Source organism: Ranitomeya variabilis, chromosome 6, assembly GCF_051348905.1.
Source record: "Ranitomeya variabilis isolate aRanVar5 chromosome 6, aRanVar5.hap1, whole genome shotgun sequence".
NCBI classification, from domain to species: domain Eukaryota; kingdom Metazoa; phylum Chordata; class Amphibia; order Anura; family Dendrobatidae; genus Ranitomeya; species Ranitomeya variabilis.
In genome coordinates this window covers 549,653,489-549,679,099 of record NC_135237.1, presented here as the reverse complement: position 1 = coordinate 549,679,099, position 25,611 = coordinate 549,653,489, and the positions used below count along the sequence as shown (strand labels likewise).

The window sequence follows — 25,611 nt, the reverse complement described above, 5'->3', positions numbered from 1 at the left end:
CCTGAGTCTTGTCCACCTGACAGACTGTTTGTCCCGGATAAGTGGACCAGCAGAGTCATTTCCGAGGTTCATTTCTTCGGTGTTGGCAGGTCACCCGGGAATTTTTGGCACCAGAGATCTGGTGGCCAGGTCCTTTTGGTGGCCTTCCTTGTCAAGGGATGTGCGGTCATTTGTGCAGTCCTGTGGGACTTGTGCTCGAGCTAAGCCTTGCTGTTCTCGTGCCAGCGGTTTGCTCTTGCCCTTGCCTGTCCCGAAGAGACCTTGGACACATATCTCCATGGATTTCATTTCTGATCTTCCGCTATCTCAGGGCATGTCCGTTATCTGGGTGATATGTGATCGCTTCTCCAAGATGGTCCATTTGGTTCCTTTGCCTAAGCTGCCTTCCTCTTCCGATCTGGTTCCTGTGTTTTTCCAGAACGTGGTTCGTTTGCACGGCATCCCTGAGAATATTGTGTCAGACAGAGGATCCCAGTTCGTTTCCAGGTTCTGGCGATCCTTTTGTAGTAGGATGGGCATTGATTTGTCGTTTTCGTCTGCTTTCCATCCTCAGACTAATGGACAGACGGAGCGAACCAATCAGACTTTGGAGGCTTATTTGAGGTGTTTTGTCTCTGCTGATCAGGACGATTGGGTGACATTCTTGCCGTTGGCTGAGTTTGCCCTTAATAATCGGGCTAGTTCCGCCACCTTGGTTTCGCCTTTTTTCTGCAACTCTGGTTTCCATCCTCGCTTTTCTTCGGGTCATGTGGAGCCTTCTGACTGTCCTGGGGTGGATTCTGTGGTGGATAGGTTGCAGCAGATCTGGAATCATGTGGTGGACAACTTGAAGTTGTCACAGGAGAAGGCTCAGCGCTTTGCCAACCGCCGCCGCGGTGTGGGTCCCCGACTACGCGTTGGGGATTTGGTGTGGCTTTCTTCCCGCTTTGTTCCTATGAAGGTCTCCTCTCCCAAATTTAAACCTCGTTTTATTGGGCCTTACAAGATATTGGAAATCCTTAATCCTGTATCTTTTCGTCTGGATCTTCCTGTGTCGTTTGCTATTCACAATGTATTTCATAGGTCCTTGTTGCGGCGGTACATTGTGCCTGTAGTTCCTTCTGCTGAGCCTCCTGCTCCGGTTTGTTGACCATATAAGTTACCTTTCTTTATTCTGCTATCAGTAAGCGGGCCTCTCTGTGCTAAACCTGGTTCATTTCTGTGTTTGTCATTTCCTCTTACCTCACCGTCATTATTTGTGGGGGGCTTCTATCCAGCTTTGGGGTCCCCTTCTCTGGAGGCAAGAAAGGTCTTTGTTTTCCTCTACTAGGGGTAGCTAGATTCTCCGGCTGGCGCGTGTCATCTAGAATCAACGTAGGAATGATCCCCGGCTACTTCTAGTGTTGGCGTTAGGAGTAGATATATGGTCAACCCAGTTACCACTGCCCTATGAGCTGGATTTTTGTATTCTGCAGACTTCCACGTTCCTCTGAGACCCTCGCCATTGGGGTCATAACAGGCCCCCTTTGCTAAAATCTGTTTTCATTTCTGTGTGTGTCATTTCCCTCTCCACTCACAGTCAATATTTGTGGGGAGCTATCTTTCCTTTTGGGAATTTCTCTGAGGCAAGATAGTTTTCTGTTTCCATCTTTAGGGGTAGTTAGTTTTTAGGCTGTGACGAGGTGTCTAGGGAGAGTCAGGAACACTCCACGGCTATTTCTAGTGTTGGTGTTAGGAGTAGGAACTGCGGTCAGTAAAGCTACCACCTCCTCAGAGCTTGTCCCATGATTCATTTTACCCACCAGGTCATATCAGTGCTGCTCCGTAACCACCAGGTCATAACAGTACAGCTGGCCCACAATGTGTTGAATGCATCTCAAAAGAGGGAAAAGAAAGTTCTGAGTCATTTTTTTTTCCTTTGCAGCTTGTTTTGTCTTTTTTTTCCCCTTAATCTTTGGGTGGTTCAGGATTCTGGTGCTGATATGGAGGTTCAGGGTCTGTCCTCGCGTGTCGATCATCTCGCTGCAAGGGTACAGAGTATCCAAGATTATGTTGTTCAGACTCCGGTTTCTGAGCCTAGAATTCCTATTCCTGATTTGTTTTCTGGGGATAGATCAAAATTTTTGAACTTTAAAAATAATTGCAGATTGTTTTTTGCTCTGAAACCCCGTTCCTCTGGTGACCCCATTCAGCAGGTGAAGATTGTCATTTCTCTGCTGCGTGGAGACCCGCAGGACTGGGCATTCTCCCTTGAGCCAGGAAATCCTGCATTGCTCAATGTAGACGCATTTTTTCAAGCACTCGGACTGCTCTATGACGACTCTAATTCTGTGGATCAGGCAGAAAAAATCTTCCTGGCTCTGTGTCAGGGTCAGGAAGCAGCAGAAGTATACTGCCAGAAATTTAGAAAGTGGTCTGTGCTCACAAAATGGAATAAGGATGCCCTAGCAGCTATTTTCAGAAAGGGTCTTTCGGAAGCCCTTAAAGATGTTATGGTGGGGTTCCCCATACCTGCTGGTTTGAACGAATCAATGTCTCTGGCCATTCAGATTGATCGGCGCCTGCGCGAGCGTAAGGTGGTGCACCATATGGCGGTGTCCTCTGGGAAGAATCCTGAGCTTTTTGGTGTTGCATAATTTGCATGATGTTGTTGTGCTGGGTTTTCCATGGTTACAGGTACATAATCCGGTGCTGGATTGGAAATCTATGTCTGTGACTAGTTGGGGTTGCCAAGGGATGCATTGTGATATTCCTTTGATGTCAATTTCCTCTTCCCCCTCTTCTGAAGTTCCTGAGTTTTTGTCGGATTTCCAGGATATATTTGATGAGCCCAAGTCCAGTTCCCTACCTCCTCATAGGGACTGTGATTGTGCTATTAACTTGATTCCTGGCTGTAAGTTCCCTAAGGGTCGACTTTTCAATCTGTCTGTGCCAGAGCATGCTGCTATGCGGAGTTATGTAAAGGAGTCTTTAGAGAAGGGGCATATTCGCCCGTCTTCGTCACCGTTGGGAGCGGGGTTCTTTTTTGTTGCCAAGAAGGATGGCTCCTTGAGGCCCTGTATAGATTATCGCCTTCTCAATAAGATCACGGTCAAATTCCAGTACCCTTTACCTTTGCTTTCTGATTTGTTTGCTCGGATTAAGGGGGCTAGCTGGTTTACTAAGATCGACCTTCGAGGGGCGTATAATCTTGTTCGTATTAAACAGGGTGATGAATGGAAAACAGCATTTAATACGCCTGAAGGCCATTTTGAATATCTTGTGATGCCTTTCGGGCTCTCTAATGCTCCATCTGTGTTTCAGTCCTTTATGCATGATATTTTCCGGGAGTATCTGGATAAATTCATGATTGCATATTTGGATGATATTTTGTTTTTTTCCGATGATTGGGAGTCTCATGTGAAGCAGGTCAGGTTGGTATTTCAGATCCTTCGTGATAATGCATTGTTTGTGAAGGGGTCTAAGTGCCTTTTTGGAGTTCAGAAGGTTTCTTTTTTGGGTTTCATTTTTTCTCCCTCGGCTATTGAAATGGACCCTGTTAAGGTCCAGGCCATTCATGATTGGACTCAACCCACATCTGTGAAGAGCCTTCAGAAATTTTTGGGCTTTGCTAATTTTTATCGCCGCTTCATTGCTAATTTTTCTACTGTGGTTAAACCTCTGACCGATTTGACGAAGAAAGGCGCTGATGTGGTGAATTGGTCCTCTGCGGCTGTGGAGGCCTTTCAGGAGCTTAAACGTCGTTTTACTTCTGCCCCTGTGTTGCGTCAGCCAGATGTTTCTCTCCCTTTTCAGGTTGATAACAAAAGAAAAAAGGAATGTAGTCAGCTTACCGGTCTTAGACGAAATCCCCAGACCTGCCAACGCCCAGCACGGTTCGGGGTGAGCACCCACAGCAAATGAAGACAAAAAGAGAAATGATCCAGCTGGAGGTGGAGGCGGTCTAGACTTTGTGAGACTTTATTAGACAACTAAAGCAATAAATAGTTCTTCAAAAAAAGAAAAATCTTTACATAGCAAACACCTAGGCACACCAGTGAGGAGTGATCCTCCTCACTGGTGTGCCTAGGTGTTTGCTATGTAAAGATTTTTCTTTTTTTGAAGAACTATTTATTGCTTTAGTTGTCTAATAAAGTCTCACAAAGTCTAGACCGCCTCCACCTCCAGCTGGATCATTTCTCTTTTTGTCTTTTCAGGTTGAGGTTGACGCTTCTGAGATTGGGGCAGGAGCCGTTTTGTCTCAGAGAAGTTCTGATGGCTCTTTGATGAAACCGTGTGCTTTCTTCTCCAGAAAGTTTTCGCCTGCTGAGCGTAATTATGATGTCGGCAATCGGGAGTTGTTGGCTATGAAGTGGGCATTTGAGGAGTGGCGACATTGGCTTGAGGGAGCTAAGCATCGCGTTGTGGTCTTAACCGATCATAAGAATCTGATTTACCTCGAGTCTGCCAAGCGGTTGAATCCTAGACAGGCTCGATGGTCTCTGTTTTTCTCCCGTTTTGATTTTGTGGTCTCGTATCTTCCGGGATCTAAGAATGTGAAGGCTGATGCCCTTTCTAGGAGTTTTTTGCCTGATTCTCCGGGAGTCCTTGGGCCGGCTGGTATTCTCAAGGAGGGGGTGATTCTTTCTGCCATCTCCCCTGATTTGCAGCGGGTGCTTCAGGAGTTTCAGGCTGATATACCTGACCGCTGTCCAGTGGGGAAGCTGTTTGTTCCTGATAGATGGACAAGTAAGGTAATTTCTGAGATTCATTGTTCTGTATTGGCTGGTCATCCTGGGATTTTTGGTACCAGAGATTTGGTTGCCAGGTCCTTTTGGTGGCCTTCCTTGTCGCGGGATGTGCGTTCTTTCGTGCAGTCCTGTGGGACCTGTGCTCAGGCCAAGCCCTGCTGTTCCCGAGCTAATGGGTTGCTTTTGCCTTTGCCGGTCCCTGGGAGGCCCTGGACGCATATTTCCATGGATTTTATATCTGATCTTCCTGTTTCCAGAAGATGTCTGTCATCTGGGTGGTTTGTGACCGGTTTTCTAAGATGGTCCATTTGGTACCTTTGCCTAAGTTGCCTTCCTCATCTGATTTGGTTCCATTATTTTTTCAGCATGTGGTTCGTTTGCATGGCATTCTGGAGAATATTGTTTCTGACAGAGGTTCCCAGTTTGTTTCTAGGTTTTGGCGGTCCTTTTGTGCTAGAATGGGCATTGATTTGTCTTTTTCTTCAGCATTTCATCCTCAGACAAATGGCCAAACGGAGCGAACCAATCAGACCTTGGAAACCTATTTGAGATGCTTTGTGTCTGCTGATCAGGATGATTGGGTGACCTTCTTGCCGTTGGCCGAGTTTGTCCTTAATAATTGGGCTAGTTCGGCTACCTTGGTTTCGCCTTTTTTTTGTAACTTCGGTTTTCATCCTCGTTTTTCTTCGGGGCAGGTTGAGTCTTCGGACTGTCCTGGTGTGGATTCTGTGGTGGACAGGTTGCAGCGGATTTGGACTCATGTGGTGGACAATTTAACGTTGTCTCAGGAAAAGGCTCAACGTTTTGCTAAACGTCGTCGGTGCGTTGGTCCCCGGCTTCGTGTTGGGGATTTGGTCTGGTTGTCTTCTCGTCATGTTCCTATGAAGGTTTCTTCCCCTAAGTTCAAGCCTCGCTTTATTGGTCCTTATAAGATTTCTGAAATTATCAATCCGGCGTCTTTTCGTTTGGCCCTTCCAGCTTCTTTTTCCATTCATAATGTGTTCCATAGATCTTCGTTGCGGAGATATGTGGTGCCCATGGTCCCCTCCGTTGACCCTCCTGCTCCGGTGTTGGTTAAGGGGGAGTTGGAATATGTGGTGGAGAAGATTTTGGATTCTCGTCTTTCGAGGCGGAAGCTTCAGTATCTGGTCAAGTGGAAGGGTTATGGCCAGGAGGATAATTCGTGGGTTGTTGCCTCCGATGTCCATGCTGCCAATTTGGTACGTGCTTTTCATTTGGCTCGTCCTGATCGGCCTGGGGGCTCTGGTGAGGGTTCGGTGACCCCTCCTCAACAAGGGGGGGGGTACTGTTGTGAATTCCGTTCTTGGGCTCCCTCCTGTGGTTATGAATGGTACTTTTGTGAGTTCTGCCCTTGGGCTCCCTCTGGTGGTTTCGAGTGGAACTGCTGCTCCTTGAGTTTAGCCATAGCAGCTGCTTTCACTAATTGGCTCCCCTGGCCTTGCTATTTAACTTGGCTCTGGTCTGTAGTTCATGCCAGCTGTCAATGTTCTTTGGGTTGGATTCAGATCTCTCCTTGGATTTCTCTGATGGCCTGTCCATTTCAGCATAAGATAAGTTCTTGCTAGTTCTTTGGTTGTTCCTTTGCTTGGACTTTTCTGCTCAGTTTAAATTATTTTTCTTTTTGTCCAGCTTGTCATTATGAAATATTCAGGCTAGCTGGAAGCTCTGGGGAAGCAGATTTGCCCCTCCACACTGTGAGTCGGTGTGGAGCTCATTTTTGTAAACTCTGCGTGGATTTTTAGTTTTTACTACTGACCGCACAGTATCCTTTTCTATTTCTGTCTATCTAGATAGTATTGGCCCCCTTTGCTAAAATCTGTTTTCATTTCTGTGTGTGTCATTTCCCTCTCCACTCACAGTCAATATTTGTGGGGGGCTATCTTTCCTTTTGGGAATTTCTCTGAGGCAAGATAGTTTTCTGTTTCCATCTTTAGGGGTAGTTAGTTCTTAGGCTGTGACGAGGTGTCTAGGGAGAGTCAGGAACACTCCACGGCTATTTCTAGTGTTGGTGTTAGGAGTAGGAACTGCGGTCAGTAAAGCTACCACCTCCTCAGAGCTTGTCCCATGATTCATTTTACCCACCAGGTCATATCAGTGCTGCTCCGTAACCACCAGGTCATAACAGTTTCCCCACTGGACAGCAGTCAGGCTTATCAGCCTGAAACTCCCGAAGCATCCGCAGTAAATCAGGGGAGATGGCAGAAAGAATCACCCCCTCCTTGAGAATACCAACCGGCTCAAGGACTCCCGGAGAATCAGGCAGAAAAATCCTAGAAAGGGCATCAGCCTTCACATTCTTAGATCCCGGAAGATAAGAGACCACAAAATCAAAACGGGAGAAAAACAGGGACCATCGAGCTTGTCTAGGATTCAACCGCTTGGCAGACTCAAGGTAAATCAGATTCTTATGATCGGTCAAGACCACAACGCGATGCTTGGCTCCCTCAAGCCAATGTCGCCACTCCTCGAAAGCCCACTTCATAGCCAACAACTCCCGATTACCGACATCATAATTACGCTCAGCAGGCGAAAACTTTCTGGAGAAGAAAGCACACGGTTTCATCAAAGAGCCATCAGAACTTCTCTGAGACAAAACGGCCCCTGCCCCAATCTCAGAAGCGTCAACCTCAACCTGAAAAGGGAGAGAAACATATGGCTAACGCAACACAGGGGCAGAAGTAAAACGACGTTTAAGCTCCTGAAAGGCCTCAACAGCCGCAGAGGACCAATTCATCACATCAGCGCCCTTCTTCGTCAAATCGGTCAGGGGCTTAACCACACTGGAAAAGTTAGCAATGAAACGGCGATAAAAATTAGCAAAGCCCAAAAATTTCTAAAGGCTCTTCACAGATGTGGGTTGAATCCAATCATGAATGGCCTGGACCTTAACAGGATCCATTTCAATAGCCGAGGGAGAAAAAATGAAACCCAAAAATGAAACCTTCTGAACTCCAAAAAGGCACTTAGACCCCTTCACAAACAACGCATTAGCACGAAGGATCTGAAATACCACCCTGACCTGCTTCAAATGAGACTCCCAATCATCGGAAAAAAAACAAAATATCATCCAAATATACAATCATGAATTTATCAAGATAATTCTGGAAGATATCATGCATAAAGGACTGAAACACAGATGGAGCATTAGAGAGCCCGAATGGCATCACAAGGTATTCAAAATGGCCTTCGGGCGTATTAAATGCTGTTTTCCATTCGTCACCCTATTTAATACGAACAAGATTATATGCCCCTCGAAGGTCAATCTTAGTAAACCAACTAGCCCCCTTAATCCAAGCAACCAAATCAGAAAGCAAAGGTAAAGGGTATTAGAATTTGACCGTGATCTTATTGAGAAGGCGATAATCTATACAGGGTCTCAAGGAGCCATCCTTCTTGGCAACAAAAAAGAATCCCGCTCCCAATGGTGACGAAGACGGGCGAATATGCCCCTTCTCCAAAGACTCCTTAACATAAGTCCGCATGGCAGCATGCTCTGGCACAGACAGATTGAAAAGTCGGCCCTTATGGAACTTAGCGCCAGGAATCAAGTTAATAGCACAATCGCAGTCCCTATGAGGAGGAAGGGAGCTGGACTTGGGCTCCTCAAATATATCCTGGAAATCCGACAAAAACTCAGGAACCTCAGAAGAGGGGGAAGAGGAAATTGACATCAAAGGAACATCACTATGTATCCCTTGACAACCCCAACTAGTCACAGACATAGATTTCCAATCCAGCACTGGATTATGTACCTGTAACCATGGAAAACCCAGCACAACAACATCATGCAAATTATGCAACACCAAAAAACGACAATCTTCCTGATGTGCTGGAGCCATGTACATGGTCAACTGTGTCCAATACTGAGGTTTATTCTCGGCCAATGGAGTAGCATCAATCCCCCTTAAGGGAATAGGGCTCTGCAAAGGCTGCAAGGAAAAACCACAGCGTCTGGCGAACTCTTAAGTCCATTAAGATCAGGGCAGCGCCTGAATCCACATATGCCATAACAGAAAAGGACGACAATGAGCAAATCAGGGTAACAGACAAGAGAAATTTTGACTGTACAGTACTAATGGTAACAGACCTAGCGACCCTCTTAGTACGCTTAGGGCAATCAGAAATAGCATGAGCAGAATCACCACAGTAAAAACACAGCCTATTCTGACGTCTGAATTCCTGCCGTTCTGCTCTAGTCAAAATCCTATCAAATTGCATAGGCTCAGGACTCTGCTCAGAGGAAAACGGCATATGGTGCACCACCTTGCGCTAGCGCAGGCGCCGATCAATCTGAATGGCCAAAGACATTGATTCGTTCAAACCAGCAGGCGTGGGGAACCCCACCATAACATCTTTAAGGGCTTCAGAAAAACCCTTTCTGAGAAATGCTGCAAGGGCATACTCATTCCATTTTGTGAGCACAGACCACTTTATAAATTTCTGGCAGTATACTTCTGCCGCTTCCTGACCCAGACACAGAGCCAGCAAGGTTTTTTCTGCCTGATCCACAGAATTAGGTTCGTCATACAGCAATCCAAGCGCTTGAAAAAATGCATCTACATTGAGCAATGCAGGATTCCCTGACTCAAGGGAGAATGCCCAGTCCTGCGGGTCTCCACGCAGCAGAGAAATAACAATCTTCACTTGCTGAATGGGGTCACCAGAGGAACGGGGTCTCAAAGCAAAAAACAATCTGCAGTTATTTTTAAAATTCAAAAATTTGGATCTATCCCCAAAAAACAAATCAGGAGTAGGAATTCTAGGCTCTAAAACCGGAGTCTGAACAACATAATCTTGGATACTCTGTACCCTTGCAGCGAGTTGATCCACACGAGAGAACAAACCCTGAACATCCATGTCAGCACCAGAATCCTGAACCACCCAGAGATTAAGGGGGAAAAAAAAAAGACCAAACAGACTGCAAAGAAAAAAAAAATGGCTCAGAACTTTTTTTTCCCCTCTTTTGAGATGCATTCAACACATTGCTGGCCAGCTGTACTATTATGACCTAGTGGTTAAGGAGCAGCATGGGACGAGCTCTGAGGAGGTGGTATCTGTACTGACCGCAGTTCCTAATCCTAACACAAACACTAGAAGTAGCCGTGGGATGTTCCTGTCACTCCCTAGACACCTCGTCACAGCCTGAGAACTAACTACCCCTAAAGATGGAAACAGAAAGCTATCTTGCCTCAGAGAAAAACCCCAAAAGGAAAGACAGCCCCCCACAAATATTGACTGTGAGTGGAGAGGGAAATGACATACACAGAAATGAAAACAGATTTTAGCAAAGGAGGCCACTACTAATCTAGATAGACAGAATAGAAAAGGATACTGTGCGGTCAGTATTAAAAACTAAAAGTCCACGCAGAGTTTACAAAAATAATCTCCACACCGACTCACGGTGTGGAGGGCAAATCTGCTTCCCCAGAGCTTCCAGCTAGACTGAATAAATCATACTGACAAGCTGGACAAAAAGAGACATAACATGAGCTGAGGGATTAAGTCCACAGCAAATGGACAAGCAAAAGAACTAGCAAGAACTTATCTTTTGCTGAAATGGACAGGCCATAAGAGAAATCCAAGGAGAGATCTGAATCCAACCCAGAAACATTGACAGCTGGCACGGACTGAAGACCAGAGCCAGGTTAAATAGCAAAGCCAGGAGAGACGATCAGTGGAAACAGCTGCTAATGCTAAGCCCAAGGAGCAGCAGTTCCACTTGAAACCACCAGAGGGAGCCCAAGGGCAGAATTCACAAAAGTGCCATTCACAACCACCGGAGGGAGCCCAAGAACAGAATTCACAACAATTACCTGTACACTATACACTATGTACAGAGTTCCTGTGTATAATGTCACTGATGATCCCTGTATTACCTGTGCACTGACAGTATATAGGGCTCCTCTATATATATTGTCACCGGTGATCACTGTATTACCTGTACATTGACACTATATACAGAGCTTCTGTGTATAATGTCACCGGTGATCCCTGTATTACCTGTACACTGACACTACTTACAGAGATCCTATGTATAATGTCATTGGTGATCCCTGTATTACCTGTACACTGACACTATATACAGAGCTCCTGTGTATAATGTCACTGGCAAGCACTGTATTACCTGCACACTGACACTATATGCAGAGCTCCTGTGTATAATGTCACTGGTGATCCCTGTATTACCTGTACACTGACACTATATACAGAGCTCCTGTGTACAATGTCACCGGTGAGCACTGTATTACCTATACACTGACACTATATACAGAGCTCCTGTGTACAATGTCACTCGTGATCGCTGTATTACCTATACACTGACACTATAAAAAGAGCTCCTGTGTATAATGTCACTGGTTATCCCTGTATTACCTGTACACTGACACTATATACAGAGCTCCTTTGTATAATGTCAATGGTGAGCTTTGTAATACCTGTACACTGACACTATAGAGAGCTCCTATGTATGATGTCACTGGTGATCCCTGTATTACCTGTACACTGTCATTATATACAGAGCTCCTGTCTCCTAGCTACTTCTCCACCCCAAGTAGCTGTGAGATTCATCAGCTTCCACCTAATGTTCCCCAGACTTCGTGCTGCTCACCGTCAATGGATTGTGTGACCAAGGAGAAAGATCATGGGGTGGCAATGGCAGCTCCTCCCCAGCTGTGGTGAGTGAGAAGACTCAAAAGTTCCGTTACCAATTTAGAACATTGTTAATGAGAATCTCTTCTTCGCAGGTGGGGGCCCTATTACTGGTTATGCATGAAGTCCTATGAGACTTCTGAGAACTCTCAGAGACTCCGTAACCACCGAGTCACCGCAATCCTCATGTCCCCCTATTTATAGTATACAGCGCTAGTCACACAGTCCGCCTCTTCTCAGGGCAAGGACTCTGAAGAACTAGCGACACAGGAAACCAAGGTGGAGGCCGATCTGAAGAAATTGTCCGAGTTACAATTAGTAAAGAAGTAAAACCACATATATTGTGCTGAGACCTGTAAATAGATCTACTGTATATAATCTATAAAATAAAAAGTAAGGTCATTCTGCATTACACTAAAATATCCTAAAATATTTTACATTGCTTACTATTTACTGATCCGGACTTACAGCCTTTATTATACTGAAGAGCTGAATTTACAGTTCTGCTGAATGTTATGGGAAACAGCCAGAACTCAGTTCTGTCCTAATAATACAGGTACCAGATTATTAGCATGTGGGAAGCCTGATGTAAGTCTGACACTAACAACTCAGGATCAGTTCAGGGTAAGTAATTACTGTACACAGTGAGTGCACCAGCAGAATAGTGAGTGCAGCTCTGGAGTATAATACAGGATGTAACTCAGGATCAGTAATGTAATGTATGTACACAGTGACTGCACCAGCAGAATAGTGAGTGCAGCTCTGGGGTATAATACAGGATGTAACTCAGGATCAGTTCAGGGTAAGTAATTAATGTACACAGTGACTGCACCAGCAGAATAGTGAGTGCAGCTCTGGAGTATAATACAGGATGTAACTCAGGATCAGTAATGTAATGTATGTACACAGTGACTGCACCAGCAGAATAGTGAGTGCAGCTCTGGGGTATAATACAGGATGTAACTCAGGATCAGTAATGTAATGTATGTACACAGTGACTGCACCAGCAGAATAGTGAGTGCAGCTCTGGAGTATAATACAGGATGTAACTCAGGATCAGTAATGTAATGTATGTACACAGTGACTGCACCAGCAGAATAGTGACTGCAGCTCTGGGGTATAATACAGGATGTAACTCAGGATCAGTTCAGGGTAAGTAATTAATGTACACAGTGACTGCACCAGCAGAATAGTGAGTGCAGCTCTGGAGTATAATACAGGATGTAACTCAGGATCAGTAATGTAATGTATGTACACAGTGACTGCACCAGCAGAATAGTGAGTGGAGCTCTAGAGTATAATACAGGATGTAGCTCAGGATCAGTACAGGATCAGTAATGTAATGTATATACACAATGAATGCACCAGCAGAATAGTGAGTGCAGCTCTGGAGTATAATACAGGATGTAGCTCAGGATCAGTAATGTAATGTATGTACACAGTGACTGCACCAGCAGAATAGTGAGTGCAGCTCTGGGGTATAATACAGGATGTAGCTCAGATTCAGTAATGTAATGTATGTACATAGTGACTGCACCAGCAGAATAGTGAGTGCAGCTCTGGAGTATAATACAGGATGTAACTCAGGATCAGTAATGTAATGTATGTGGGTCATTCCACATCAAGTGGACCAGTTTTAAAAATCGTCCCCACTCGACCTTCTCCGATTTTGCTGAAAATTTATAAGGATGTACATGTACCGTATGTTTGAAAAGAGGTTCTGTAAATTTTTAGGGCCAGATCTCAAATACATTGGGCACTGTTGACCTTTCACTGGAGGTTCCACCAAGCCTGCGGCTTCAGCTAAGAGGATTTTGCAAACTTTGGCACATAGCCATTAGAGTTCTATACTGGCTATGATGCTGAAATTTGGCATACTAGCTCAACTTTTGCTGCTAAACACGATAAAATTATTACCGGCTACGACAAAATAATATTTCGGCCGCAATTTTGTGTCAAAGTAGCTTGAAAAACGCGCCGCATAAAATTTATGCCAAACTTTGCCCATATATAACTCAAGACCAAAAACTAATAGTAACTGGTGCTTTGCCCTGTACACCAAACATCTACATGACTTTGCATTGCTGCAATATCACGGTCAAAGCATATGTATTTGTGGAAATATTCACACCCACATATGATGAAAAACTTAAAAAAAAACGAATTTTACCTATTTTTAGGTCAAATTTCTCAAAAAGGGTACCCCTAAAATATATTAATTCTGATATCATTAGAAAGAGCACATTTTTCTCGACAAGGATCATTGGGTTTTTTTTTTTTGAGTCTCTCAGTTTAAGAAATGAAAAATACCACTGAACATGGTGTTATTTATTAATATACAATGAATGGTAACTGCACTATTCAAACCCTTGCGTTGGTCCATGGTGGTTATACCACAACCAGTTCCCTAAGAATTGGTATTATAATCCTATTAAGAGTTGTAATAATGCTGTCTTTCGAGAATTGGCAGCCCCATCACCTAGGAGCCATGGCCGATAGCCGTGCACGGCGAGCCTCGGGCGGTCTCTTTATCGCAGGTTCCGAAGCCTGAGGGTGGGTGTCTTTGCCTAGGATCCCAAGCCTAATATTGGGTATCTTTTGTTTGTTCCCAAGCCATAATGTTCAGTCTAAGTGGTCTGGAATTGTTGCTGAATTTGAAACATAATCGGTTCAGAGAAGCTGTATTGTCGGCCCATTGCTGTTGCAGCTGGTGCTGGAATTATTGCAATGATTGACTGCTCGGGAATCCAGCATGTATCATTTCTCACAGGCCAGTGAAAGAAGCTAGCTGCTCCATGAGGATGCATAAAATTTATTAATGCATCATGCTCGTCGACTGAAATTTCAGAAATATTTCCAATCCACCAGTTCCTATCGTAAATGCAGGCAATGTATTGCCCTGGCTGGAGGTTTGCAATTGGCACAAAAGGCATTTCTGATCTGGCAGATCTATCTACATGGGCAATGAAAGATGATGGGTCATTTGACACCCTTGAAATGCGAATCTTTCGGTCATCAATTGGCACAAACTGGTGATTTTCTCTTGTTCCAGCAATCGTATGTCCATCTTTGAACCTTTCCTCTTGAACTACCCGTATTTCGTCAATTTTTTCTTTTGGAACAAAAAAATACTTGATTCCATGCAGTTGCTCATTGCAAAAGTTGAATAAATCCACCGGGGTCAGTATTTGGTTTTTAGTTGGGCGTTGAAGACTGTCACGAGCTTCCAACCTCTTTGCTGTCCCTCCAATCCCATCACAGGGCGACTTTCCATGACTGGTACCAAAAAAATTCCATTCAGCGCTGATATTGAAATCAGCATTGTGGTGGCGCAAGTTGAGAAAATTTTTGAAATTTTTGTACTGGGCTGCAGATCCATCGCTGAAGTAGTGGATATGACGAATCCCATAGATGAGAGTCTTGAGATACTCCAGAATTACTGTTAAAGTGTGGACTGCAAGTGTGTCATGTCGTGAGCAATCACTGATTATGCACAAGCTGATGTTCTGCGCAGCTTCACCATTTCACTCCTTGAAGTAAGTTACAAATGGGTGTACTGTAGCTTGACTATTTTCCCAGTGGAAACCTTGAATGGCATCTTGAACAATAAATGAGTAATTTTCAGCAAAGTCCATAAGGATCACAAGCTCTCCAGGTCTCAGATTTTCCTTCAACGATTTCAGAAATCAACTTTGTAGCCATCACTACATCGCCAAGCATCAAAGTTTAGAAATTTTCAAAACCAATTCTTCAATGAAATCTTCTATAGTCAATAGTGTTGAGCATTCCGATACCGCAAGTATCGGGTATCGGCCGATACTTGCTGTATCGGAATTCCGATACCGAGATCCGATACTTTCGTGGTATCGGGAATCGGAATCGGAAGTTTCCAGTGTATGGTTCCCAGGGTCTGAAGGAGAGGAAACTCTCCTTCAGGCCCTGGGATCCATATAAATGTGTAAAATAAAGAATTGAAATAAAAAATAGGGATATACTCACCTGTCCGGAGGCCCCTGGACTTTACCGCCGTAACCGGGAGCCTTCTTTGCTTAAAATGCGCGCGTTTAATGGTTTCCGTGACGTCACGGCTTCTGATTGGTCGCATGCCGCCCATGTGACCGCGACGTGACCAATCACAAGCCGTGACGTAATTTTCAGGTCCTGAATGCCTAATTCTAGGCACTCAGGATTTGAAAATTATGGCACGGCTTGTGATTGGTCGCGTCGCGGTCACATGGGCGGCACGCGACCAATCACAAGCCGTGACGTAATTTTCAAATCCTGAATGCCTAGAATTAGGCATTCAGGACCTGAAAATTACGTCACGGCTTGTGATTGGTCGCGTCGCGGTCACATGGGCGGCACGCGACCAATCAGAAGCCGTGACGTCACGGAAACCATTAAACGCGCGCATTTTAAGCAAAGAAGGCTCCCGGTTACGGCGGTAAAGTCCAGGGGCCTCCGGACAGGTGAGTATATCCCTATTTTTTATTTTAATTCTTTATTTTACACATTTATATGGATCCCAGGGCCTGAAGGAGAGTTTCCTCTCCTTCAGACCCTGGGAACCATCAGGAATACCGTCCGATACTTGAGTCCCATTGACTTTTATTGGTATCGGGTATCGGTATCGGATTAGATCCGATACTTTGCCGGTATCGGACGATACTTTCCGATACCGATACTTTCAAGTATCGGACGGTATCGCTCAACACTAATAGTCAGTTGTTTGGTATCAAGCGTGTCTCGATCAGTGTGAATCCATTGTTTGAACTCAATAATATCTTCAGGGTCACTGTTGACAAACACATTGACTAGAAATTCTTTTAAAACTTCAGGACCCGGGCATTTATCACAACGGCCAAGCATACAGTCCTTGGATTCAATTCCACAGACCATTTTGCATATGAGCTCTTTGTAGTCATCATTGATTGGGCATGCTGCAAGCAATAGTTTATAAACATAAGGGTGAATGACCTCGGGGAGATCAAAACATCCAACACCGCGGAGACACCATCACGTGATTCTCAACGCAGTGATCCAGAACACTGCCCCCATCCCTTATGGGAAATATGCAAATGCATGTAGAAAAGCTGCAGAGACACCATCACGTGTTTCTCAACGCAATGAATAGCCAGGCCTTTCACCGGGAAGGAACAACCACAGGAAGGGCAGCATCCAATAAAGGAAAACCACCTATGCCAAAACATGGTATCCATCCACAGACAGCTGTTTCGGGGTATTTGCCCCTCATCAGTGTGGAGTAGGAAACTGGCTATTTCACCAGGCACTGCTCCTAATAGCCAGTTTCCTACTCCACACTGATGATGGGCAAATACCCCGAAACAGCTGTCTGTGGATGGATACCATGTTTTGGCATAGGTGGTTTTCCTTTATTGGATGCTGCCCTTCCCGTGGTTGTTCCTTCCCGGTGAAAGACCTGGCTATTCATTGCTTGCGTTGAGAAACACGTGATGGTGTCTCCGCAGCTTTTCTACATGCATTTGCAAGCATTAGTTTGACATTTTGGTGAATGGTACACACACAAACGGAATGTGTTCCAGCAGATCCAACGGTTACGCACTACTTTGGCCGAAGCTCACAAAACTTGGAAAATCCAATTTCAGGGCCATTCCGATCCTGATAGGCAACAAACATTTCCCTCATATTGCTCAGTTATAGTCGCTTTTGCATGTGCATTTTTTTTTCCTGCTATTCGCACTGATACATAGTCTTTTTTACCAGGGCACATTCGACTGAATTCATCATCCTCAAAAAATGCCTGCACCTTTTTCTTTACTTCCTCAGAAACTTTCTTGCCACACTTGATTCTAGGTAAGGCTAAGATCCCATGTTCACATTTAAGCTTTCGAGCTTGTTTGACCATCATTCAGAGACACCGAATTCGTCTGATATAGCCTTAAAGGACCAACTTTTAGGTGCCAATGTCAAGATTTGGACCTTTTTGGACAGCAATGGGCCGACAATACAGCTTCTCTGAACCGATTATGTTGCAAATTCAGCAACAATTCCAGACCACTTAGACTGAACATTATGGCTTGGGAACCAACAAAAGATACCCAATATTAGGCTTGGGATCCTAGGCAAAGACACCCACCCTCAGGCCTCGGAACCTGCGATAAAGAGACCGCCTGAGGCTCGCTTTGCACGGCTATCGGCCATGGCTCCTAGGCGATAGGGCTGCCAATTCTCGAAAGACAGCATTATTACAATTCTTAATAGGATTATAATACCAATTCTTAGGGAATTGGTTGTGGTATAACCACCACGGACCAACACAAGGGTTTGAATAGTGCAGTTACCATTCATTGCGTATTAATACATAACACCATGTTCAGTGGCATTTTTCATTTCTTAAACTGAGAGACTCCAAAAAAAAAAACCCAATGATCCTTGTCGAGAAAAATGTGCTCTTTCTAATGATATCAGAATTAATATTAATATTTTAGGGGTACCCTTTTTGAGAAATTTGACCTAAAAATAGGTAAAATTCGTTTTTTTTAAGTTTTTCATCATATGTGGGTGTGAATATTTCCACAAATACATATGCTTTGACCGTGATATTGCAGCAATGCAAAGTCATGTAGATGTTTGGTGTACAGGGCAAAGCACCAGTTACTATTGGTTTTTGGTCTTGAGTTATATATGGGCAAAGTTTGGCATAAATTTTATGCGGCGCGTTTTTCAAGCTACTTTGGCACAAAATTGCGGCCGAAATATTGTTTTGTCATAGCCGGTAATAATTTTATCGTGTTTAGCAGCAAAAGTTGAGCTAATATGCCAAATTTCAGCATCATAGCCAGTATAGAACTCCAATGGCTATGTGCCAAAGTTTGCAAAATCCTCTTAGCTGAAGCCGCAGGCTTGGTGGAACCTCCAGTGAAAGGTCAACAGTGCCCAATGTATGTGAGATCTGGCCCTAAAAATTTACAGAACCTCTTTTCAAACATACATGTACATCCTTATAAATTTTCAGCAAAATCGGAGAAGGTCGAGTGGGGACCACTGGTCCACTTGATATGGAATGACCCATGTACACAGTGACTGCACCAGCAGAATAGTGAGTGCAGCTCTGGAGTATAATACAGGATGTAACTCAGGATCAGTAATGTAATGTATGTACACAGTGACTGCACCAGCAGAATAGTGAGTGCAGCTCTGGGGTATAATACAGGATGTAACTCAGGATCAGTAATGTAATGTATGTACACAGTGACTGCACCAGCAGAATAGTGAGTGCAGCTCTGGAGTATAATACAGGATGTAACTCAGGATCAGTAATGTAATGTATGTACAGAGTGACTGCACCAGCAGAATAGTGAGTGCAGCTCTGGGGTATAATACAGGATGTAACTCAGGATCAGTAATGTAATGTATGTACACAGTGACTGCACCAGCAGAATAGTGAGTGCAGCTCTAGAGTATAATACAGGATGTAACTCAGGATCAGTAATGTAATGTATGTACACAGTGACTGCACCAGCAGAATAGTGAGTGCAGCTCTGGAGTATAATACAGGATGTAACTCAGGATCAGTAATGTAATGTATGTACACAGTGACTGCACCAGCAGAATAGTGAGTGCAGCTCTAGAGTATAATACAGGATGTAACTCAGGATCAGTAATGTAATGTATGTACACAGTGACTGCACCAGCAGAATAGTGAGTGCAGCTCTAGAGTATAATACAGGATGTAACTCAGGATCAGTAATGTAATGTATGTACACAGTGACTGCACCAGCAGAATAGTGAGTGCAGCTCTGGAGTATAATACAGGATGTAACTCAGGATCAGTAATGTAATGTATGTACACAGTGACTGCACCAGCAGAATAGTGAGTGCAGCTCTAGAGTATAATACAGGATGTAACTCAGGATCAGTAATGTAATGTATGTACACAGTGACTGCACCAGCAGAATAGTGAGTGCAGCTCTGGGGTATAATACAGGATGTAACTCAGGATCAGTAATGTAATGTATGTACACAGTGACTGCACCAGCAGAATAGTGAGTGCAGCTCTAGAGTATAATACAGGATGTAACTCAGGATCAGTAATGTAATGTATGTACACAGTGACTGCACCAGCAGAATAGTGAGTGCAGCTCTAGAGTATAATACAGGATGTAACTCGGGATCAGTAATGTAATGTATGTACACTGTGACTGCACCAGCAGAATAGTGAGCGCAGCTCTGGGGGAGTAACTTTTCATCTACATTTTGTTTATACACAGTAATAGAGTTCTTATTGCAGTTACTCACATAAGCATTGGTCATCCGTGAGCTCCATGTTAGTTTCTGTCCACACCAGTTTTTCCCCAGAGTTGTCAACACAGAAATACTTGTTACTTGCTGCTTCTTTTTGAGAAGGGAAGAAATCTCCTTGGCCATCACATCGTAAATTTTGCTTATTCTTCTGGCACCTGGTGACACCTAATATATACAGGGAGAAGAATGACAATGTCATAAGGGATCTCAAACCCCATAGCCCTACCTATAATCTAGTGCAAAGAGCAGCTGTGAATAACACCCTGCCCTGGAGGAGCAAAACTGTTACTATTGAATTCAGTGAGAACGTTGTAATTCTTGTTTTCTCCTGCGGGGGTGCTGCAGGGAAATCTGACTCCCGGCACTTCTGCTGCTCAGCGGTTGGAGATCAGGAGCGGCACAGCTCCACGCATAGCGTAGTGACCGTTAACGGTACTGCAAGTGCTCTACAATTGACTTGTGTTGTGGATTTTGCAGAGGTTACTTTCAGCTCTGCATGAAAAACCGCAGGTGATAATTTACAAAACAATTAAGGAATTTTCATACGAGCTCCCAAATCTGTCACAAACCGCTTCCAGTACTCTTAGTGGATTTCACATGAATTCCACCTCGGATTTTCCCACCTAAAATTTGAGAACATACCTTTAATTTTATTTTTCTACTTTTTTTCAGCTTCAGCAGGAAAATATAAAGAGGCAAATCCTTGTCATATTTGCACCAAAATCTTTATTATTCTAGTTTCTTTAGATTCCTAAATATTTTCTGTAAAAATAATAATTTTATTATTTGTTATTATAACTATATTCTAATTATAATTAAATGATTATAATTTATTATCTATTATAATCTGCAGAAAAGCAATTTCACTGCAGTAAATTTACGGAGACCTCTCTGCGCTGTGTCCTGGTGTAACCTATGGTCTGATGTATCTATGACCCGACCGGCTGTCACACACGTTTTTTGTTTTCCACCCAGCGAGGGGAACGGATCGGTCACAGTCTTATCAATCTTTCCCACGTTTCATATTCTGTCCTGGATTATGAAACTTGTATCCAATTGTTTCCATTCCAGAAAATGTAGCACAAACAGCTCCGGAACTTCTGCTGACGGCGCAGAAACGGATCATAATAAACAGATTTGTTACATTGTAACAAGTGGTTCCAAATGCAACATGTGGCCCTTAAAGTGACGGTTCACTCGGGGGTTGTGTAATATTATGGAAAAAAAAGGTCAGCTTATTTTCAGAAAAACTGCTTTAAATGTCACAAAATTTTGTGACTTTTGCCATTTTTATGCCAGGACCGAACAGCTTTTTGAAAAGTGGGCTAGACAGGACAGGAGCGAAAAAACGCCCCATGATATATTCATCATCATTTATGCCACCAATGCATGCATGGGCCAGACTAGTGCATGGAGATAGCAGAAAGCTCCTTTGATCCTTTTATCTGTGAATGAGCAATTTGCATATTCTCCGTCAGACTGAACAGGACCATCATGTTATATTTATTTGCATGGGTGCCATGTAATACTGCATATGACCTGGAGTGGCCACTGCATGAAAAAGTGCATATGTCACCAGCCAGACTCTGGCGATCAGTTGATCAGCAGGAGCTTATAATTCAAGGAGTGGGAATTTTCATTCTTAGCCCTGACTGCTCACACGGTTAACAAAAGCAATGCCAATAATACCTGTACTGCTATTTATGCAATTATTTTGCATATTTGAAAAAAAAAACGCCTTGGGGGAATGTACACTTAAAAGACAATTTCCAATAGCAGCTTTATGAAGGATGGAGGTATTTAATGGTAACCTATAATCCTCCTGAAAACATGTGTAGCTGTAACAGGACACCTTGCTCAGCAGGTGGCCCAGCCTTCTCAGCTTCAAAGAAGAAATTCACACTCCCACTAGATAGCTAGTGCCAAAACTCTTACAGGAAGACCTCCTGCAGTGCCCATGTAACTGCTTTGTTCAGACAGCTAGGGTTTCATAAGGCGAATATGGACTTCCATCCTAGCCACACACCAGTTACATTTTTGAGATCTCTGGAATGGCCGAATGCCTTCCAGGGTCTCAATCCACTATAGCACCCCAGGATGTAGAGATACATAGAATGGCTAGTAGGAGCCAGGTAGCAAAGCCGAGTTTGGTCTCAACATGTAGCAGGGGCCTGGCCAGATCCAATGGTGTCAAAACCGCCTCCCTAGGATTGTCCATTAAGGAGTTATGACCCATCTTAGGTTTTGGAGTTTTTAGATGCTAGATGCAAGGGGAAGAGATTTAGGTTCAACCCAGGGGGCAGGAGGGGAGTGACCCAAAGGTGTTAACTGCTCTTGTAAAGCATGGCCTATGGCTTTTTTTTTTGGGGTGGTCACGACGACATACCGTGTGGAGAGAAGTTACAGAACAGAGGGGACAACATGCTTCTCATGTAGCAGGCCCTCCCCCACAAGATAGGCCTTTCATCTGACTGGTAACTGTCTCTTACATTCTACATACTTTGTCCTACCACTATTGTATTTGCATATCTGACCATTGTGTATAGTATACAGTGTTTTGTCTAGTGTGCCCTTAAGGCGATTAAACATATAATTTGACCTTGGGCTGCTCTTTTATCTCAATCCACAAATTCACAAGTTCGTGTTCTCGACTGAACTTTCCATGCTACTGGGGCTGCTTTCTGGCTCGATATAATCCCATTAATGGGCTGGGATTATATCTAACGAGGAACTGGTGGCCGTACTACCAGTCTGGTAGCGCTCTTTTTTACCGGTGCTAGTGAAAAGCCTCTCTCTCAGCCTGCCAGGGTTGTGAGCAAGGGTGGTGCATGGGCCTCTCTCACTCCTCGTGCCTCCCTGGGCCCAGGTGGACAAGGGGTGTCTGTCCCAAGCTGCTCTTATGTGTCCCCAGAGGGTGCGGAAGATCACGACCGTGTGATCCTTCTGACGGAAAAGTGATGTCAGGCAGGGTGGTGATGTGCTGCTTCCTTCATATGTGGTGGCAGTGGTGGGATTCTGCGATATCTCTCCGATATCATCCTTCACATATGTTGGCTGAGCGGTGGGATCAAGATAATAGTGTAAGAGTGTGGGAACCAAATTTCCAGACAATAAAGACTATCAGCAGTAGCTGTTGCTGCTTAGCTCTTAACATCAGTTCAGCACTAGACAAATACTATAAGGTGTGTGGGTGCATCAGGTTGCAGCTCTGTGTCAGTGACGAAGGATTGCAAGGATGGGCAGTGGCACCATGGTCAGAGCCGGGGAGATGGCCAATGCTAAGGACGGTGGGTAGGAGGTGAAAAACTATGTTGCTCAAGCAGAAGGGGAGCCCAGCCCAGGCTCTCCAAGTAGCCAGTCGCCGGCAGTCAGTCCTGCAGTGGGCCGGTCACCACTTGCCAGTCGCCCCAGGCAGGCTCAGATACCCTCCTGCAAATTGCCATTGTCAGACTCAAGGCAGGAGACAAGGCCTCCTATGAGTCCCTCATGGCAGCAGCCAAACTTTGCAAGGCATTGGCAACAGAATGTTGCCAGCAAGTCGAGTTTAAGCACCAGCGCCAAATGCTCATGCTCCATCTCCAGCCGCAGAGCCCAACCAGTCACGAATCCCCTGACAATCGGGTCCTGAAGTTACGGGCAGAGGACTTCCACCTGCTGGACTAAGGAGGAGACTTGGGGACTTTATTGCTGGCATTTAAAAACTTGTCATTATTACCATCTGCCTGGGGACCAGTGGGTCCAGTTCTTATCTCCTCGCCTCAGGTGTAAGACCCTGGAAATCTTTGGGTATCTGCCCAGTGAGATCACCCTGAGGTATGGGGATATCAAGCAGGCTCTGGTCCGGCAGTAAAAGTTGACCTCTGAGACGTACCGGAAGAAGCTCTGAAGTATGCAGGCAGCGGGGTCTTGCAGACAGCTGGACTGATCACATGCGGACCCTACAGTAAGCAATCAACCAATGGACAACGTGATTGGAGCTCACCACCGTCCAACAGCTGAAGGAACCCATCTCAGCTGAGCAGATTTTGTGGAACTGCCCAAAGGACCTCCAGCAGTATCTCCATGACTGGAAGCCAAAGGTGCATCTCCAACAGCGACACTTGCCAACAAGTACTCCAACAGAACTCCAGAGGCCAAGAAACCTGCCGGCTGGAGAGAGTTAAACGAACGCTGTGCCTGCTGTCCCTGTCCCCAAACACAAGGGAGCACATGCCCATGTTTCCCTCTCCACATCGATGGAGGAACTCTGACTATGTCATCTCTTCAAACAGCTGGGACACTTCAAAGCCATGTGTCTACAGCACCAGAAGGGCCCGTCCCTGTCCCAGAAAACATTCACTCTTGTGTGTGGATCGGGGGAGGTCCTAGGTCCCTTGAAAATTTTCAGCCCTACACCATAGGCCAGGACATGGCATGGGAGTAAGGGACAGATGAGTCTTGTGCGGACTGAGGTGGTGTACTCACAGGAATTGGTACTCGGGAAAACTCTTGCTATCTTTGGGGTTGGAGGAGTCAAACCGGCGCTGCACATCACCAAGGTGTATTTGGACTGGGGCGTCGGGAAGGGAAAGCGGGAGATGGGGATAACCTCGAATATTCCAGGAAGTGTTTTGCTTGGGAAAGACCTGGGGTGGCTAGTGTCCCACTACGTGGCCGCTAAACCCCCAAGGCCTGATCCTCCAAACAACAGCGTAATGTCCACCACTGTTGATGTCAATGCCAATACCATGCCTACTGATGGGGATGTGGGGGTGGGTGAGGTACTCTGTCACTCTCCTCAGGAAGGGGGGGGAGAAGATCAATCAAGCAAGCTGTAATAATACCTTAGAGTGTGACAAGCAGGCATGCTGGAACTAGTTGTCCTATGAGGTTGTCACAGAGGGGACAGACAGGTGGCAGACAGCTGTGGAGGGGGAGCATGCAATTGAAGGTGGGGCTGTCCCCGGAGAAGTAGGGCACCCAGATAAGGCCTCATTACAGGGTTCCCCCACAACCAGGATGTCAGAGGGCCAGGTTAGTCAGTCTGGAGCGGCGACTTGGTCAGAAACAGAGGAAAAGCGGGCACTACACGCGATTGCAGTGGCCAATGCTGCTGCCAGGCGCAATGGTGGCACCGGGTCCCCAGGGACCCCTTGGTGGTCTAATGGCTTCCTCTATTCCGACCAAATGGCTGCCAAGTCAGATGGAAGCCAGGAGACAGGTCCCAGGGAACTGACAAAAGACGTGGCAGTCTTGACTATGACTTGGTCTTATAGCCATCCCATACTATACATCTAATGTAAGGAGCTGTACTCCTAGTGGCTGTGGCTATAACTCCTTGGCCTTACAGCCATCCCATAATAGACATCTAATGTGGGGAGCTGTACTCACAGTGCCTGTGGCTATAAGCTCCAGAGTAGAGGGTGGTTGTGCCCAGCGGGCACCGCAGGCATTTGCTCTTCCCAGCATTTTCCTGATAAGATCCTACAAGACAAGGAGTGCACTCCCCATCCTTGGAGTAACTTCCAGCTGGACAGATCACTGTGGAGAGACACAGCATCATTATAGAGCATGTAATATGGTTTTACATAGAACTACAGAAAACATAGAAACATATTGAAACATATTGCATTTCTACCCATATTTGTCTTATTTTTTTTGTTTTGAAGCAGTTTTTTTTGTTTTGCGCCAATTCTTCTTTTAAGTTTCGTCTATTTTCAAGTCTATTTATACCTGTTTGTCTGGATTTTTATGTTGTAGATGAGGTATTTGTAACCAGAACTGATTTTTCAATAGTTGCAACTAATGATGAGCGAGTGTGCTCGTTAGACGAGTTTCTCCGAGCATGCATGACTTGAGGATGTTAGGCAACCTGAACACATGCAGGAATTGCCTGTTTATTAGGGAATCCCCACATGTATTCAAGCTGTCTAGCAGCCGCAAATCATGCAGCTGCGTGGACATAAAC

At 45.0% G+C, this 25,611-nt stretch overlaps 1 protein-coding gene across 1 annotated transcript in view; it reads right to left on the bottom strand.

The window, feature by feature from the left end:
• TG (thyroglobulin) overlaps positions 1-25,611 on the bottom strand; it is a 233,000-nt gene that overhangs the window by 133,729 nt on the left and 73,660 nt on the right. The window contains exons 19-20 of the mRNA XM_077271730.1: positions 25,035-25,184; positions 19,659-19,829 (exon numbers count right to left, since the gene is read on the bottom strand). Of these exons, the coding sequence (XP_077127845.1) occupies positions 19,659-19,829; positions 25,035-25,184 (321 nt within the window). The remainder of the gene's footprint in view (positions 1-19,658; positions 19,830-25,034; positions 25,185-25,611) is intronic.